At 47.1% G+C, this 19,378-nt stretch overlaps 1 protein-coding gene across 1 annotated transcript; it reads right to left on the bottom strand.

The window, feature by feature from the left end:
- Window positions 1–821: 821 nt before the first annotated feature.
- Window positions 822–18,558, bottom strand: CYTH4 (cytohesin 4). The gene is made up of 13 exons (XM_061445165.1): window positions 18,387–18,558; window positions 12,861–12,943; window positions 9,911–10,011; window positions 9,591–9,657; window positions 7,265–7,383; window positions 7,067–7,147; window positions 6,529–6,641; window positions 5,831–5,979; window positions 4,106–4,217; window positions 3,608–3,684; window positions 3,172–3,243; window positions 2,215–2,369; window positions 822–1,923 (listed from the first exon to the last, which is right to left on the bottom strand). The coding sequence occupies exons 1-13, from the start codon at window positions 18,403–18,405 to the stop codon at window positions 1,851–1,853; spliced, it is 1,221 nt and encodes a 406-aa protein (XP_061301149.1). The 5' UTR covers window positions 18,406–18,558; the 3' UTR covers window positions 822–1,850.
- Between the last annotated feature and the right edge of the window lie 820 nt (window positions 18,559–19,378).

The raw sequence follows: 19,378 nt of genomic DNA, 5'->3' as shown, positions 1-19,378 counted from the left end.
ATTTCTCACCCAAACCCTAGGCTCTGAAGCATCTTTCATCAACCAAGTGCATATTTACATTTCTCTTACATATACTGGAGATGTTGCCAAGGGGGCATATTCTGACTTCACCTCCCACCTCTTGACACGACCCTGCCTCCCCGCACTGAACACAAAGCAGGAGTGAATGTGTGTGTAAGCACATGTCCTCTAGAGCTATGGGGAGCAAATTCACTCTATATCACATCAGTGACAAAGAGATTCAACACAGGAGACATTTGCAGGCGAGAGCAGAAGAAAACCTTCACGTTTCTTCTCCAGGGTGAACGCGTGCTTCAACTCTGAAATACACTCCCTGCCTCTTGAAATTAATTCAACATTCCTGTGGCTTGGATAAAAATAACCAGAATGAATAATCAGTCTATGCTGGCCCTGCTGCAGATTGCCTGGTAGATAGAGCCCTCTGCAGGAAGAAAAAAGGCAAGAGACAGGCAGCACCAGTACTAGAAGACACCACAAAAGGTGACAGATAAAAACCAGAGCTTACCACATCCCTTAACACTGCAGGTGTAATTGTCTCTAGTGAGTCTCTGGTATTTGCCTCTGTGCTGCTCCTGGTTTGCAGTGTTGCATCCCTTGCCCCTTTCCCCTCATCCCATTACCCACTCCTCCCTCCCATGCTGCCCAACATCTGTCTGCTTGCACCACACATTAACCTGCCTGCATTTTGGGTGCAGTGCAGAGCTGCAGTGGTGCTCAGGCTGCTTTGCAAGGCACAGGAACACAGCACTCCTATCTCACATCCTCTGCCTTTATCGCTGAAATGATCATGTGGGCCTGAGTTCTGGGCTTGTTTCAAGCACTTTTATTTCTTCTTTTACACAAGAGACAAAAACCACCCCACTTCAGACTCCAGATGAAAACAATGTGTGTAGATGGGTTAGCCTCAGTGTGTGTGCTTGTGTGTGTGGCGTGCATACAGCCTTCTGGCTGCATGCTTTTCAGATACAAAGCTCAGGCCTCTGGGGTGGTGCAAGGAAGCAACCTTTCTTGAGGAGCCATCAGCCAGGAGGAGAGCTAGTTGTCTGGGTTTCTTCCCTAGGGAAACCTGTGGTGGTCCCTGAGTCTCAAAGCAAAAAGACAAAAGACCCAGAGCTGCTTCCCTGGTCCTACAGCCTCTCTACACTCAGTTACCCCTTATCTCCCTATCCAACATCTTTAACTTCCTAAAAACTATGACTTAGTTACAGATCAGGGTCCTCCCAGGATTACAGCCCTCATGACTACAGAAAGAGGTAGAGAGGGCTCTCTTCTGAGCAGAGGGATTCTTATCTTCCTTTGGTCTCTGGTTTCACAGTGAGATCTTAGATATCAGTGGCTCCTTCTGTACCACAACTACACATCTGTTCAGGGAAAGGAAACCACTGGATTGCTCTGCAACTGATTGGACCATGCTTGGTGGCTCTGAGAGCACCTACATGGCTCCTCAGAAAAATACCCAGGCCTGGTTTGATGGCAGGAGGGGCTGGAACATTCTGGGGATGTTCTTGACTCCTCTCAGATCCTGTCCTACATGCCTGGAGCTATATAGGAGAACCGTAAAGGCCAGCTGCTGTTGAGCCTTTACATTTGGACATGGGAAGCGCCATGCCCACTGCTCCAACAGTCCTCAGTGGATTGTACGCTGTGCCTCTGCCTTCAGTTTGGAAAAGGAAGAAGTAAATCTGGCAAGTTGTCCTATCAGTCATCTTCCTGCCAAGTGGGAGGCAGAGGGAACCAATGCCCCCAAATTTCTTCACTGGAAGAGCCCAGCATGGGAGGGAAGCTGTCCAACAATTACATCTTCCTGCTGTCTGTGACCAGGTCAGAACTCAGTTTTTGCTGGCAATCTTTTTCTTACGGGCAGAGACCAGATCATAGAAAGGATCCTGTGTGATGCTCATCCTGGAAATAAGAGCAAATGGTAGGAAAAGTAAGAGACTTAATGCTGCACAGGCAACCTAACTGAACTTGAACTGAATTATATACAGACCCACAGCAGAGCATTTAGCTGTGGCTAAAGATTCTCCAAAAGGGACCTTAAAACTTTGAACTTAAGAGGCACCACAGTTGCTAGACTGCAAATAGTTCCTTCCACCCCCTTTTTCAGGCTTTGGTAGCCAAATAAACTGCCTGACTGTTTGTCCCTGGGACTGAACAAAGGCAAGCTCTGGCCTCCTTTTCTGGTCTCCTCACCGTATTGCCTCAATCCACTCATCACGTTCTGCTGGTGTGGTTGCTGAGATCTTGTAGGACTGATGCTTGCCTTCGACCACCTTTCCATCCGCATCTGTTTTGCAGGCTTTGATCTTCTGCCCTTTGCAGTTGGGAATGAAGAGTTCAAAGCAGTTCTGTCAGAAAGGGAATAAAATAGAGCAGTAGGGGAGGACAGGGTGGAACAAGGAGACTATACTGCCTTCAGCCATGGGGATAGGTTGAAGGTGAAAAAGGAGGAGAACATTCTGTCTCTGAAAGGCAACAGAACCTTTCCTTCCTCATCCCAAGAATCCCTCTATGAGTTAGATCTCCAGGCTACCCCTCTTAGATAAATACACCCTTCCTGTGAATGAATGGATGCTTAAACAGCCTTTATGGAGGGATGGAGCATCAACAGCTACCAGAAAACACCTTCTGATATCTGTCACTTTGTTCCACTCATGAAAATGTCTTCCCCTTTGAAGCTGATGCAACATCCTCTCTTCTGCCTGTCACCACACAGATAGAAGGTGATTTCAGAGACATGACACATCAAGAATGGGTATCCACAAAAGATGCACAGACAGAATGCCACTTCCTGGGCAAGTTTCCCAACACCACAGCACTGTCTAGTCTAAATGTGCTGTAACTGATTATGAAGAATCATTGGGAGAGAAACAGAACCCCCATCTCCTGGGTGATGGTGCAAAATGAGTAAGGAGTCAACTATGGGCACTCATCTCAGCCCCCCTATACACAGAGATGAAAACATTCAATAGAGCCAGGCAAAGGACAGCTCTTCCTTTACACCAGATCTTCCCTGATAAAATAGGACCATGTTTAAATACTATCATGTTTAGACAGGGGCACAAGGCAGTTTGGAATGGCACCTTCCCTCTGAGAAGCATGGTAAGACCTGAGAGTCTATTAGCAGAGCACCAAGCAAGGGAGACTTACTGGCTTTTTGGGATCATCCACCTTCCGGACTGATAGGTTCTCCAGGGGGATAATGCCCAGAGGCTCTTTGTCCTGAAGTCAAGGAAACACGAATTAACATGCAACATGCTCCCCACACCTATGCCACTATACAGAGCCTCTCTGATTTACCAGACATGTGCCTTTATGGGGGTGACAACAGCAGTGTATGCCTGGGGAGATCCCCTCTATTTACACAGTGGGGGGCTGAGTTAGCAGAAAATCACAGCAATGTCCAGCCTCCCTTCTCCTCAAGACCAGAGGAGAGGAAGCAGTGCAGGAGAAGAGGTCTGAGTTCTGTCTGGGAGCATAGGGTAGTAGGCGAGGGTTGCCTTCCTAACCCTTCACTCTTCCCTGGCTCCAAAGAGGCTCATAACCACCCGCGACACCATTTCTTAACCAGGAATGAACCCTTTACCGTGGTATATTCAAAGTAGTAGAGGCAGTTATCAGCCAGAATGAACCAACGACGTTTCCAGGTTTTCACACGTCCTCCTAAAGGCAATGAGGTTCCAAAGCCATTAGTCACACATTTTGCTGTTTGTTCCCATCCCATTCCCCCTCAAGCTCCAGACACACACACACACACAGAGGCAGTCCCTCCCAGCAACCCCTGTAAATCAGCCCCAAGCAGGTGCTCACTGCTGATGTGATGATCTATGGTGGACATGCACACACATAGGGAGCAAATTCTGCTCTGATGGGGCTGTGAATGAGGAGAGGTGAGAGATAGCTTTTTGGGCCCCCGTTTTGAGCAGACAGAGCCTGCAGGAGCTGGAAAGAGAGAGCAGGCAGCTGGTTCAAACAGCAGATGTCAGCCTCACCCCACCACAGCAGAGAGGGAGGGGAGATCTGTGATGGGACGCAGGCAGGCGTGCAGGGAGTTCAGAGGAGCCAAGGAAATCTTCTACCTTACCTAGTTTCAGAAGCCAACCCTCACGGTTAGCGTTGAAGAAAGTATGTGTGAGGTCATTTCCATCGTCCTCTGGTATGGAGAATGGCTCGTTCTTTATGCTCTCAAACAGATTCTGCGCCAGAACATTGGTGAGAGAAAGAAAGAGGGAAAGAAAAAGAAAGACAGGTTTCTGACCAAGCTTGTACACAGCTCTCCTAGGTCCATCTGCATCACCACTCTGTTTCCACAGGGTGAGATGAGTGAAATGGGGAGGGGAGAGGTCAGTGGGTATTGGGGTACAACAGCTCTCAGTCTGCAGCTCATAGGGCCTCAAGGGGGATCATCACCTGTTTTCTTCATCCTGTGTCACAAAAGGGAGACTCAGTTTGGAAAGGCACAGACACAAAAATGTGCACCCATACCAAGAGAGGCTGCAGTGACCAAATCCAGCATGTCATACGAGTGCCACTCTGGGTAGTGCTAAGGCACTGAGAGGGGACAACATGGTATGACAGAGATTGCAGATGTGTCTCTGCATAGGGTCATTTAAGCCCTCGGTTGGTGGTGCCAAACACTGTGCTGAGAAATTTTACGTAGAAACCAATACACACATCTAAATGACAAGAAGTAGGCTTATTTCATAGACCCAAGGCCTTTGCACTGAGGGAACACAAAGGATGACATTCATAACAGCAGAATGACAGGGAGACAGATTGCTAGTTTTCAAGAGATACAAAAATGTTGCTCATATCACTGGATATGCCATCATTTGTTACACAAATCCCAAGCAAAAATACCCCAACAAACTGAAACAACCACAGGCTCCTGCAACTTCCATCAAACAGCCTGAAAGAAATGGCACTCTGGAGAAAAATCCAAAGCCTTTACCCTGAGGGAATGCTGCTCAGCAAACCCAAGTGTGGGATGTAGGCATTCTCTTTGACACAAAACAAGTTACTCTCCCCAGGCTGGCTGGGTGAAGCTAAGCACATGTAGGCAGGCTGCCTACCTCTACCTTGCCTCATAGGGCAGGTCCGTGCCTGCTGAAGCTTTGGGAAAATGCTATCTCCAGATCTGCTAATGGATGCATCCCCTGCCTCTGTCTCCCTTGATGTGCATCTTCATCCTCTGGGATCAGAGATGCCATGGACCTGCTGAGAGCATTACAAATGCTGGAAGAGATGCTGGAAGAGACACTGATGCCCACTTGGGGCTTGTTGGTTCTACTCCCTCAAAGCTATACCCTGATGTAGGAGAGGTCAGGCACTGGTGTCCTGACTGATGTGAACACTGGAGACAGCTAAGACATTCAAGCGCGAACAAGGGAAAGGGATTCATAAACTGGGCCATGGTGACATTGTCTTACACACACAGAGACACAAGAAACAGACAGTCCCCTTGGGACTAGGACTTTCAAAGCTGGCCAGAAGAGCCAGGTGCCCAGCTACCTCCCACTGAGGTGGGTGTCTCATCACACAGCCTCATACGTACATGACACACAGACACTCATAGCTCATGTCTTTTTCTCTCACACAGCTACAGTATCTGTCCCTATCTCACACGGACACACTTGAAAACACAAACAAACTGATACTGCTCTTCCCTGAATGGTTTCAGCCACATCTCTCTTGTACCATGTCCTCACCAACAAGCATATTACACTGAGACCTGTGGACCTTTGCTTCTCAGTGGACCCCAAGACAGAGGCAGAAGAGGGACTGATGAGAATATGGGAGGTATTCTTACCTTTAAGAGCTCTTCTGGCAAGTCCCCTCCATTGTCAATGCCTCTGTTGATGGACACAAACCTTTCAAAGGGGGGTTTGTCTTTCACATTGGGGTTGTGCAGGCTGGTGTTAAGCATGATGATAGAGAAGGAGAGTATATAACAGGTATCTGGCAACAAGAAAGAAAATCAGGATGGGTGGAAATTGTCTTAAAGGGCAAATCAATACACCTAATCAATCCTAACAGGTGGCTTTGTATCCAGTCACTGGAAAACAGCACTGTTCTCTCAGCTGGAGGAGGAAAAGGAAGATGTCCCTTCTAATAGGAGAAAAAGGGACAGAGTTGGTCTCCTATGATAGAGGTGATTCTATCCCCTCAGGTTAATGGGGCAAGTTGGGTAGATCTGGTCCTGCCAACAGGAAAGTTTCTACAGACCCACATCTGTCAGTGTTGTTGTTGCTGTGATGAGGTGTACCTCATGTGGAGCTGGATCACTTCTCAAGTCTATTTCCTGTGGGGATGGACTGGAGGAGGAGGACTGAAGACCTTCTGTCTATTGAAAAGCTTCACAGGAGCTGGGCTGCCTCCTTCAGCTTAAGGGGCAATATTCACACTTCCAAGTGATGCCCTCTGTACTTTGTGAATGGAAGAGGAAGGCTCCTCTCTCTAGTAAACAGTGGAGCTCAGCTTTAAAGGCATTCTTTGCCCTGTGCCTACCTGTGGACTGGAATACTCCTGGGTTACATTTGCAGTACCAGTTGGCAAATGCCTCCATCATCCGATCAATCTTCTGTGCTTCCCCAGGCAGCCGGAAGCTCCATAGGAACTGTCTGTCAGAAGCAGCATGTCACAGAATTAGTCAGATTCGGAGCAAGGGACCTTTATCCCTTCCTTCAACCCATGGGACACCATGAAAATAAAAGAAGTCATCCCATCACACTGGGGAGACAACACAGTGCTTGAAGCAAGAGCTCTGCTCGTCTCTCTAGGGATTGCCTGGGCTTGGCACCCACAAACACCCTGAAAGCAGGAAGCAGAACCAAGTATCCTGGAAATCATGGCTCTTCTTCCCTAGTGAGGAAGCAGAGACCTCAAGAGAAAATTAGGCCACCTGCCAGGAGGATGGCTTATAAGAAAAGAAGATGCCCTAAACCAGAGTCACTTTGTCATTGGGTTTTTCAACCTTCCTGGACGGTAAGACCTAGTGGCTGAGCAGGCTCCTGCTCCATCCTCTGAATCCTACATGCTCACTCACCTCAGTGCCTGCACCAGGTTGAGGTGGGCAAACTCGTGACATGCTACAAAGGCTTGGAGGATCTGGATGTTCATGGGGTCCCTGGGAGAGGAGAGATGGAAAGAGTCAGAAGAGAGCTTTGAAGCTGCACAGTTTGAATGCCCCTTGGTGTGACAGCATGCCTCCAAAGGGCTTCCTAGTCCTGGCTGAGTCACTCACCTCCCACCCAAGTAATCCCCAATGGCTGCCTTGTTCAGGCCTTCACCCTTGTGGAGGAACTTGGCGATCTCCTGCAGGTCTGAGGACAATACCTGGTGCTCAATCAGGTACTGGATCCCCTGGGGAAGGAGAAGTAAGACAGTGAAGTAAGATAGCTCTGGGGGCTGATGAGAAAGTAGGACCCCAACACCTTGGTGTCAGCCTTCCTTAGCTCTCGTGGTGTTGCCTCCCCTGTTACTCCCCATATCTCTTTATGGTGCATCACAGCCATGTTCCCACCCTTACTCCATCCCTCTTCATCCTCCATGATGGGTGAGCCCCAATTCCATTTCATCCCTAGGTTTGGATAAATGTTTCACTGGGATGGAAACTCAAGCAAAGAACAAAGGGCAGTATAGGTTAAAAGTCAAAAAAGGCAAAGCCAAAATAGTAATTTTTAATCAAAATATCTTAGTGTTCTGCTTCTAATTATATTTTTTTTAATTAAGTTAAAGGTTTTTTTTTTAAGAAGTTATAATTAAAAAAATATACTCAGACAAAAATTTGGACTTGAGACAACTTAAAATTACTTTTCCAGAGAAGCCTGCAGTCTTTTCAGCTCCATCTTCCCCAGCCAGTAATGTTGGAATATGTTTTTTAGGGAATACAGAGGTTCTGAGCTGGGCTGTGAAAAGTCAACATCCTGTGTTAGAGGGAACTTCATGATTTTCAAAGTCACAGAAAGTTGAGGTTTTGTGCAGATTCTTAACAGTATCTAAAACCACTGTGACTCTTCAGACCACATTGCAATTCTCCTCACAAAATGCAATAAAGGAATGAAAATTGTTTTAGATCCATCAAAATGTTCTACTTCAACAGAATCAATTCACTTTGCCTTGTAATATATAAAAAACTATTTTTAAAATGCCCCAAAGAAAAAGCCATTTCAAAAGAAGGAATTGAAATATTTCTGAGATTTTTTCCACACTATTTCCCTTCTTTTTCCCCAGACAGATTTTCAGTAAGATCAGTTTAATTTTGCAAAGCATTGCAATGATAAGGGGGCTCCATTTTCCAGAAGAAAATGTTTTTCCCCAAAGGTTTTTCTCAGCCAGAATCCTAATGCTTACCTCCTCTAGCCTCAGGAACTCGCCCTGAGACCTTGGAGATAGGAAGTCATTTGAAGTATCAGCACTGCATGGATGAAATGCAATCTTAGCAAGGAGGGGCAATGAAAGTTCCTTGCATTGCAGCACCTCTCAGCCTAGGGCATGTAGTAAAAGGGAAGCAATAAACAGATCTGCATAATAAAGACATGTAGCGCAACTTTCCCACCAGGCTGATTGGCACTGAATTAATAAAGCTAAACTGGTTTGGGGTCAGAGCTAGTTCAGGTACTTCTGCACAGCATAGCTCAGTGCCACAGAGAGAGATGCCTCTGGGGCCTCAAACCAAGGTCAGACAGAAAGACATGATGAAACCAGCCCGAAGTATGATATCACTGCTGTGAGACAGCTCCCACTGGCAGGGGGATGTACAGAGGACTGGCAAGCACTCCAGCTGTGGTGTGGACATTGGGGAAGGTATCTTGAGGATCTCAGCAGGGTAAAGGAGGAGGAGGCATGAAAAGCTGTCACTCAGCCCAGCAGCCACCGAAGATGCCAGCTGTGGTGGTTAAGCTGACAAAAAGCAATCATTCAATTGCAGCTTGTGGTTTTCCTTACTGAGCTCAAATAAATGGTCCTCCGGTGAGGAGGAAGGAAGAGGAAACTGTGTTGCTCGTATCTTCTCTATTTCATCATGACAATTTTAGAGCTTTCTGCAGGGGGCTGAAAGCTGTGGAGCCTGGACCCCACTGGTCAGAGTCACAGAAAGTGGAAAACCTGGATTCACTCCACTGTCCAACCAGTACTACCAAAACTGTAACTACTTCCAAAATGTTGGAGGCAGCTTCTTGTCTTCTGCTCTGAATGAGCCAAGGAATCTGACACACTCTCGAAATTCCCCTTCTCACTTCATCTCTCTCCATCACACTATGGCCAATTCTCACATCAAGAAGAGAGATTTGGCTCTCTTAACACATTGGCAGTTTTAAACCACCCTGCCTCTATTTCTTAGTTTTGGGTTGCATGTGATGGGACAGCCTATAGGCATATGATGGGGGGATGGGGGTCAACACAGCTTGATCATATCAGAAGACCATATTCCGGGACAGGATGCTACTAACTAGAGCCCTAGTGAGATAGGAAACCATACTCCCATGCCGCAGTTCCTTTAATATGGGTGTCTGCAAGTGGATGATCTTTCTCCCAGCTTTTTCCCCATAGGTGAAATGAGCAAATCCTACCTTTGCAGGGTCCATGTTGAATTTCTTCCTGCCCAGGGACAGAAGTTTGTCCCTCCGTGACAGTTTGCTGCAAACAAAAAGAAGGAAAATAAAACTTAGAATAAAAGGCCATGTTTCAATTCACTCACAAAGTAATTGAGATATCTCAAGGACAGCTGTCTGACTATCCAGGAATAAAGAGAAATCTCAGAGGAGAGAATGGTATTCCTGGCCTCATTTCCCTCTCCTTGTTGTAAACCACATCCCAGAGGTGTTTGTGTTTTCTCAACATCAAGAGAGAGACTTTGTAAACAAAGGAATACTCTTCTTGTCCCACTTGCCTGGTCTGCTTCCCAGGGTTATTGTCTGCCTCTTGCCTCTCATCTGCATTTTGGAAGCACTCAATCTCTGCAAACACTTCAGCAATTTGTTCCTTCAGTTTCTGCAGAAGAATGAAGAGGAGAATGAAGGTGATGGAGGAAAAACCAGCAGACACGTACACAGCAAGTCTGACTTCCTCAGCCACAGGAAAAGGACATGTCAGATGGTCACTACCAGTTCAGGATGTCTGTGAAATGGGTAGTGCTTTAGCTGACCCTGCTGGATTCCAGATAAAAACAATGGATAAGAGGAGCAGAAGGATATCCCATGTTTGCTGTCCATCAAGGCTGGAAAATCAAGATGCCTGCCAAGGCAAGCGCCACGTGCTTACCATGGTGGAAGCAACCACCGGCTGGCTGGGAGCATACGCTGTGCCCCATGCCACTGCCCGGAACACTGTCCTGGGCCTTGAGAAACAGATTTTGTAGTGACACAGCACCCCAGAGAGAACTGAGTCAGACAATGGGACTCATTTCCGGAATAACCTTGTAGACACTTGGGCCAAAGAGCATGGCATTGAGTGGGTATATCACATCCCCTACCACACACCAGCCTCTGGGAAAATTGCACGGTACTGTTAAAAACTACACTGAGAGCAATGGGTGGTGGGACTTTCAAACATTGGGATACACATTTACCAAAAGCCACCTGGTTGGTCAACACCAGAGGATCTGCCAACAGGGCTGGCCCAGCCCAGTCAGAACTTTTATGCAGTATAGAGGGGACAAAGTTCCTGTGGTGCACATAAAAAATGTGCTGGGGAATACAGTCTGGGTTGTTCCTGTTTCAGGTAAAGGCAAACCCACTCACGGTATTGATTTCGATCAAGGAGCTGGGTGTACTTGGAAAGTGCCCGTGTGGAGAGTGCCCGAGAGAACTCACCCCAGTGTTGATTTCAGTTCCTCAAGCAATGTCACATGTGACACTCCTTCCACTATGCCCATTTCCTTCTACCTTTTACTTTGCATAGCCCTGCTACGCATCCAGAAAAGGGGAAGTGGAACCAGTAACTTTGAAGTTAGTATGAATCCTGAAGTGGCCACATTGTGAAACACAAGTTCTTAACGTACCTATCATTCAAATACCACTGAGCAAATACCTATTTTTAGGTGGATAAAGAAGAAAGAAGGAAAAAAGAAGAGTAATCACTGCCAAATTTTATAAAATCAATTGTAGAATTCAGTATCCTTCAGGCCCATGACAGACTAAGACTTCCTTGGCTGGATGTTACCAAGGGAATGAAGGTGTCTATATCTGCTTGTTTCCATTCTGCAGTTATAGTTCTCCTCAGAGCCGGAGCACATCATAACTCTCTTCCAGTAATCACTCAAATTCTTCCCCACACAAACCAGAAGGGGACAAAGGAATGTTTTATGACAGATCTTGCCTCAACAAGAAGTGAGAATGTGGCTGTGGTATGCATCCAGATAGAGAAACTGAAGTTCCCCAATATCCCATAGTTTAAAAGAGCTTCTGGATTTCAGTTTTGCTCTGCCTTTTTTTCTGCTGTGCTTCATCAACCTCCAGCGCTGAGATTGCTCCTTACTAAGCTTTAGGTATTGCACAAACATAACAAAGCCATGATCTTAGCTCCTGATTTTCAAATGATTATCAGTTTTATCACTTTATTCACTTTTGTCTTTTGGCAGTGTAACCAGCAAGTCTAGCTCTATACTGTCCTCTCTTTCCTCTTCCTTTACCAGTTACCCCCCCTAAGTCTTTGTGTTAAGGGATATTGCTAGATACTTTCTGAAGAATTCCACCTGGGAAAATGTCTCTAGTTCTAGGTTCTCTTTCACTTAAACTCATCCTGCTCCATTGGACAATGCATGCCTCATTGGTTAATGGCTTTGGGATTCAGAGTGTGGGTATGTATAGTCTAGGAGCCATAGTCCATTAGTGGGTAGAAGATGTAGTGCTCCTATTCAAGAAACCTGCCTCCAACAATGCCTATTGAATATTCTGGAAATTGAAGAGACAAGAACTACAACAAGCAAACCACAGGTATTTTATACCCTGTTTTGCAAGAAGGGACAAGACACCATTCTGGTTTGCGACAGAGGTGGTGAGTCTGGAAGCCTGAGAAGTAATGGGTAGTTTGGCTTAATCCTTTACACAAGGAAATATTACACCTATTTCCCAGGCATCCGGATATCTTCACATTGTGGGAAAATCAGTGCAAGTCCAATACTCAGTTGGAATGAGCTTGCTCAAATGGGAAACCACACTCCATGATGGTGGAGACAGAACAGAATGGAAAGTGTATGGGACCATGCAGGACTGTGGTGCGATATTAGTGACCGATTTTGAATCTGTCACTTTCAGACATCTTAGGAGTTAGTGGAAAAATGTTTGTCTGCTAAAAGAAAATAAGAAAAGCAAGTTCAACCACAGAAACTTGTGTGGAAGGTCCTGCCGTCACATCTCTAAAGAGACAGGATCCTTTATGGAGGACTTGTTAGAGGTGCACAAACCAAATGAAAGTTCGATAAACACAGGGGATGCAGCAGGTAACTGAGACTGATACGTCATTAGCAGGTAATCAGTAATTAAAAATAGTCATAAATGGTGATCCAGGTCCCTGCCAGTATGACTTAGTGAAGTCACAGTTATTTCCTTAATCCTAAATATGCAGTCCCAGATCATCCCTGCTAATGAGCTGACCAGCCTTTCTCAAATGTCCAATTAGGGTAGTTAACGACTCCTGCAGCAGAGTACTATAGATTGGATGTAGACTGATGGCAAACATGTCAGGGCAGCCTATAGCTCAGGATGGAAGTTGGATCATGCCAGAGTAAATGTCTCCCATTCAGGAGCACTTCTGCATGGCCTTAACTGTTAAATGAAGACACTCTTTGGTGAAGACAGTTTTTAGAAGGCTAAGCAGACAAGGAACATGATGGTCCTTACCTTAATGTCCTCCAAAAGCTCCTGTCTGTGCTGCCTGATTGTCTCTATTTCAGCCTTTTCAGCTTCACTCAAGTCAGTTGACCCTGGAAGAAGAAACATGACTGTGAGAACAGTGTTGGACCAACCAGACCGCAGGAAACGCTGCTTCAACCTCTCAGCGCCTATCTTCTCCTAGGGTCATGCCACAGCAACTCTGATGTTTGTGTTTCAACATCTATGTGCCCTGCTGTTGCAGCCACTGCACCTCAAGCTTTGCCCTGTAAGTTATTCTCAGTCCAGAGTGAGCAGCACAAACCCCTGTACTCCTCCTAGCAGACAGACGCTGTACTGGTAGCACTCTGATCTAACCCTGAAGCAACCCAACCTATTCAACCAATTTTCCTCCCCATGAGCACAATAAGGAAGTTATACCAAATGCTCTTTGGTGGGTTTTATGTCAGCCATCTTTACGTGCTGAAAAGCTGTGACCTAGATACTTCATCTGCATCCAAACCTCCCATGAAGAGCTATTGGCTTCATGGGCTGATCCACCACAGCTAGATGCAGAAATGTCTTAAGAGAGAGAGCTGAGGTTTTCTAGTCTAAGGGCAGGATATGGCGGGATGAAAGCCTTGCTGAAGAAGAAGCATCTGTGGGAGGCTGCTATTCTGTGGACTACAGACAATGCAGAAATATGAGTAAGCTTTCTTGCAATCTACAGGAAGTCAACCAGGTACCAGCAAAGACAAAGTGACCACAAAATGATTCATAAAAGACCTAGAAGAATTGGGGTGACAGCACTGCTGCTAAATATAATCCAGATGAAGCACAGCCTCTTCATCAAGGAGGAGAAGGCTGTAGCCCCAAGAGAAGCAAAGCACATTGTGAGCCCCAAGAAAAGTCCCAGGCACTCACACAAGGGTAAAAGCACTGGAGCTCCTGGGATGCCACTTCAGAACTTGCAGAGTCCTTGCTGCACTCTTAAAGAGTGTAAGACAAAGCTCCCCTGGGAAGCCAGGTCAGGCCACTGGATGCCCTGCTCCACGGCTGCATAAGCCAAAATCCCCTGGGCCTCCTGTCTTCCTGGAAAAAGGGGAAGTGCCGCCAGACGCCTTGGAAATTCTCTTAGTGTGGATCTCACATGAAAAAAAAACTGCTATAAATATGACTGGAGAAAAAAGGGGAAGGAGCCAACTAAGACAAAACAAACGAAAAGGGGACAAGGGCAGTCATCACAGAAGCCGTATGCTTCTTTCCTGCCATGGCCACAACAGCTCAGAGAGACCTGCATCCCACCACCCAGATCTTTCCCACATCCTCCTGGTTGGTTGGGTTCATGTGCTAAGCCTGTCCTATTACTTTTCTCAGGCTGAAGCCTCTCTCCTCTGGCTCCCTCCCACTGTTTTCAAGCATTGCATTCCCTGGGGAGAGGCTGCTGAGTCTCTGGGAGGAAAGCGCCAGGCAAGGAGCCAGCATAAAGCCAGGGCCAGGAAGGACCCATGTCCCCTTCCAGCTCTGCAAGCAGTCCTCTTCAAGAGCTGAAAGAAGCTGAGGCAGGTAGAGAGGGACAGAAACCTTGTGGCATATCACAGCTAGCGTCAGACAAACCTATGTGTGAGGGGAAAACAAGCAAGGAAGAAAACAAACAATCAAACAAAAAGAAACAACAACGAACTCTGTGCAGTGGCTTTACTGCTTGGTATTGCTGACTTCCCCTTGACTGTCAGCCCTGTGCCTGTGAGCACTGCCTGGGTCTTTCAGCTTACTTTATGTCTCCTACCATTCTCTCCATCTCCCCAGCTTTATGTCTCTTACCTCTATGGGGGCTGGTAGTTGTGGGTAATTTAATGACAAATCACCACTCAGAAGCTTTGTCCTGTATTTCTTTCCACTGCAGCAGGACAAAGCTGAGGAACCTCCACTTCCCCCACCCCATCAGCAAAGTGTGTGGTGTGGCTGGTTGCTGTGCTTCAGTTGTTCTGTGTAAACTGAAGCAGCCTAGAGCATCTTAAAGAGACCTGAGGCTCCCAGAGGACATCATGTCACCCACATGACCCCCCTACCATGACTGTAAATAACTCAGTGTCCCTCCCTCCTGAACATCTGAAAACCTCAGCTCACAAGGGATTTACCTGTCCAGTTTGTCTGAGAATGAGAGAAGTGTGGGAAGGACTGTGCGTGTGGAGAGGGTGGGGGAGAAAAAGCATCTGTGTCATGGAGAAGGGGAGGGAACCAAGGGATAAATAAGCAGGAAAGGGTGACATAGGAAGGAAAAAAAATGGATGGATGAAACTTTCAGGGCAACTTAGATGGAGCTGCAGAAAAGGTCCTTGTGAGGCTTCCTAAGTTTCCTTAGCAGCTCGAGTCCTCATTTGCCTTGGAAAATGATTCTGAGTTTGGTGCCTGCATGTTACTCCTCTTCGCTAACAGAAGGCCTAATGCTGCCCTCAAGGATGCTCTGAGGCTTCTCATCAACGTTATTGCACACATTGGGGTCTGCAGTTAGGAGAAATGAACTTGTACGGCTTGTCTGGGAAACCATCCATGGAAAAGCAATGAAGGTAGGAAAGGCAGCTGGGCAGACGAGAGCAGGTTGCTTTGACTTTCATTCCCCCTCCACACTGAGAAGAAGCCAAACTGCCAGCAGAAGGACACTCGGAGTGAAGCACCATTTGATTAAATGCTTGCAATGACAGAGGAAATTCATCTCTGCACCAGGCAACTGAGGAGCAGCTTCAGCCTCATCAAAGTTCTCAGTACCACCAAGTTGCACTTCCCTCTAGGGCTAGGCCAGGACATAGATGAAGCATGGCCCTGGTCAGGGTCCTCTGCACAGGGGGAAATCTCACCCTGGTGAAGAACAACCCATGAAAACACCCACAGGTTTCAGGGAGATGTGTCAGCCAAACCTACGCTGAAGTCTTCCAGTTCAGACACAACACACAAAGAAATGGTTAGCATCCTCTCCAGGGAGGACATGAAGTTGATGCTTGAAAGTCATTTTCAGAGAGAAAATGTTGAAAGCACATCACATCTGTGGGGCTTACACTTGCTCTTGAGGTTGTTTCCCTACTGTCAGGACAGACCCAGGTAGAAAAGACCTGCCAGCTCTTCATGAATTGCACAGGCTTGTGTTTTCAGTGCTGTCACTCGAAAGAGAACACAGACTTCAGTTCCAGTTGTGGTGACTTACACTCTCAGCTGACCCATCCGGAGGGCAGGTCGGAGTTACCCAAAGGTCTGGGTACTCATGTGGCCAGCATAAAGTACAGCTTGCTGGTCTCAGTCCCCACCGCAAAGGGCTGTGCAGAGCCATACAGGTGCTAAGTCAGGCTTTCAATCCCAAGCAAAAGTATATGAATAGGAAGACAGCTTTTGGAACACGGATATGTGGGAAGTGAATACCCAGGAGAGCTGGAAGGATGGACTGCAATAACAGTAGGGGGATGTTATGAACAATGACTGCTTCTATAGCACTGTTACAGAGCATCCATATGCTACTCATCTACAGTATAACAACAGAGGTTCAGCTGGCCCATTTGTAAGGCAATACAGGGCTCTGAGTGTGGCTGCTGTAGGGTTTGGGCACTTCCACCCATGGCAACACACAAGCAGAGCAGCCTGATGGGCATCTTCTGCCTGGATGAGGCTGTCTGGTGGAAGAATTTCATGTGAAGTTCCTTTTCTTCTTTGATATGGCTGTTGTGTCATCTGCAGCACAGACTACCACCTACCCAACCAGGTACCAGGAGGCCTTCCTAAATTCTCTCCAGCCCAAACTGTCTCCCTCCTGAAGCCACTCCACAATTCTCTTCCAGCTTGTGTCAGAAGAAATTTAACATAGACCTCACATGTGTCTAATTTTCACATTCCAGCTATGGAGGAAAAGGTGTGACAAATAACTTATGTTGTCTCCTGGTCCCCTTCATTCTACATGACAACTTAGAGCAATCAGGAAAGCTTCCAAGCACTTTTGCCTATGTCTCTCACCCCACACATCCTAGCACATGATACCAGGGTACCAGTCTGCTCTCCCATGTTTCATACACCCAACTCAAGGATTCGGCATACTGGCTCTGTGGCTTCACCTAGACAGTAGCTAGAGGGTCCTGAGGGAAGCTGGAAGAGGACATCCACTGCAGGGAGAGCAGCCTCCCCACAAGCATACGTCTCATCCGCATGCAGCTGTGGCAGACAGGTACCTAACAGGACGATTGCATCTGCAGGTAGGAGTGACTCCAGGAAAAGCTGTGCTATTGCTGTGTGTAACTTTTAGGACATAATTAACTCAGTAGCACATAACTTAATTGAATGACTGTGTCAGGCCATCAGTTCTGAGAGCCTCAGTTACTATGCCTTTGAAAAATAAGACAATAAGTGGCAAACCCCACCATCACCACCACCTCCCTGCCCAGCTTCTCCTGGAGAAGCTCTGTCCACAGTCGCTTTCATGTGATGAGGGCTGGGTGATCTGAAGAGGTGCACCTTCAAAAACATTCATAGCCAGACGCTCACGAGAGTTTAGCTCCCATAGTCCCACCAATTTCCCTGACAAGCAAGGCTGGTGTGTAGTTTGAGCATGCCTGTTCCTTGGTCACCCACCTAAGAACTGAAAGGTGCAGAACAGCTGTTGAAACTGAGTACTGCTTTTTCCCTTCACTCTGTGCTCTGTATCGTATACGCAAAAGCCTGTGAGGACGGAGGGTCAGACACAGCAAGGCTATTGCAAGACGATTCCTTTCTTCCTGGCTCTTATTCAACCTGTTCCTGTTCCATTCTTCCTATCTGCTGCTTTTGCACACACACAGCTTCCTCAGCCAGAGGCTGGAAATGTTCAGACTGGCAGTATGCCTTTCCCTGCTGAATCCCAAGCACTTCATCCACCAGCTGCCAAAGCAGGAAACAAAACCTGAGATCTCTCTCAGTTCCTCAGATGTGGTGTATCTCCCTCCACCCACATCTGCCTTTTGAGGTTATTTCAGGACCAGGCAGGCCCACCTGCAGGTGGAGTTTGTAGAACTCTAATATAGCCGTTTATCTTTAACATGGACATAAGAAAGACAGATCCCAGCTCCAAAAGCCTTGCAAGCATGCTGCACTGGGACACCCATGAGCACAAGAGGCTCCTGCGGGCTCTAGCAAAACAGCACTGAGGGGCCATGTTGCATGAAGAGAAGCCAAAGCTTATAGATGCTCATCCTAAGTATCACATATACCCCTGAGTCAGTTCCCAGCTTAGCTCAGGACCACCAGCACAAGGGATCACAGCAGTAGACACTCTCAGCACAAAGGCCACCCAAATCAGTGGGAAAATTTCTCTGAAGGGGTAAGAAATTTGCTTACGGGAGAGCAAGTAGAAATAAACCCATGCCTAATGCTGAAGGTTGACAAGGAATTAACAGCACCACCAAGGATCTTCCACCATCTCATTCCTCCAGCTACCAGCCTCAGCATCCTCTCTAGCTGCTGGGACTTCATGGTGTGCTCTGCTCTGTCCAACTGAGCACACAGCCCTCACAGAAAAGGCAAAGGATGGTCAATGCTTACCAGCAGGACAAAAGTCCATCCTGAAGAGAGCAATGTGTTTGCAGCACAAGTGTTGCTCCTCCTTGCCCTCTGCCTGCTCAGATGCTTTACAGAACTGAAACAACTGGGAGCCAGTGACCAAGCTCGTAGCAGCACTGGGGGAGGCGGGTTGCCCTGTGACTCCTCCCTTCCTCTCCTCATCCCTTCGACCACATTTCATGAGCTTGCCTCAGTGAAAGGAGCTGTATGTGCATACCACTGTGAGCTAACAGGGGCTCCCTGGCCACTTCTGACACACAAATCCACAGATGCATTTCCATCCCAGCAGCTTTTCTGGGAACCTCTGAGCATGCATCTCTGATTGAGGGGGCTGAAATGAGCAGTGAGAGGCTTTTCTCTGAGAGACTCTGAGGAGAGAGGTGGGGAAAAAGGGAAGTTCTTGATTCAGAAAACCCATCTGATTTGGGAAGTGGTTTCATTTTAAAGGAACAATTCTTCCTGTGTTAATTCTGTAACAGGGTGGGGTGTGTGTTGTCAATACCCCAAAATTGGAGGATGGTTGATGGCAGGGAGAAGAGTCTCTTCCTTCCTTTCCCTCCCTCACTGCCCACTAAGTGACTTTGAGTCTTGCTCCTTTTTCTCCCACCAACAAACTGTTTTTATCTGGAAGCCTTGTAAATCAGAGTGGAATGGACTGAGGAGGAATGAAGTCTTCTCTCAGGTTTATCAATATTCCTCCCGGTGGGAGGCCTGGCCTTAGAGGACAGTTTTGAAAGCATCTGTGCTGCTCTGTTCACCTGCGAGGCAGAGGGGTGCCCCTTTTCCTCTGTTCCCTCCACATAGCCCCAGAAGGCTGTATGCTTCCTCTTGAGCTGTATTTGATTCCCATGTGATTTATGTGATAGATCTCTCATATAGGCAATTGTCCTGGGTTCAGCAGTAGCAGTCATTTTTCTCCTTCTTGGTAGCTGGTGCAGTGCTGTGTTTTGACTTTCAGCTCGGGAACAGAGCTG

This window comes from Pezoporus flaviventris, unplaced genomic scaffold (genome assembly GCF_033815535.1).
Source record: "Pezoporus flaviventris isolate CSIRO_AGI_PZ_B2104156 unplaced genomic scaffold, CSIRO_AGI_Pfla_v1 ptg000002l, whole genome shotgun sequence".
NCBI classification, from domain to species: domain Eukaryota; kingdom Metazoa; phylum Chordata; class Aves; order Psittaciformes; family Psittacidae; genus Pezoporus; species Pezoporus flaviventris.
This window is presented reverse-complemented; position numbering and strand designations above follow the sequence as displayed.

Coding starts and splice junctions, on each gene's coding strand:
- CYTH4 (XM_061445165.1), bottom strand. Junction 4,218..5,830: donor TGCCAGAAGAGCTCTTAAAG/GTAAGAATACCT, acceptor GTTCTGGCGCAG/AATCTGTTTGAGAGCATAAA. Junction 3,685..4,105: donor GGGTTGGCTTCTGAAACTAG/GTAAGGTAGAAG, acceptor CATTGCCTTTAG/GAGGACGTGTGAAAACCTGG.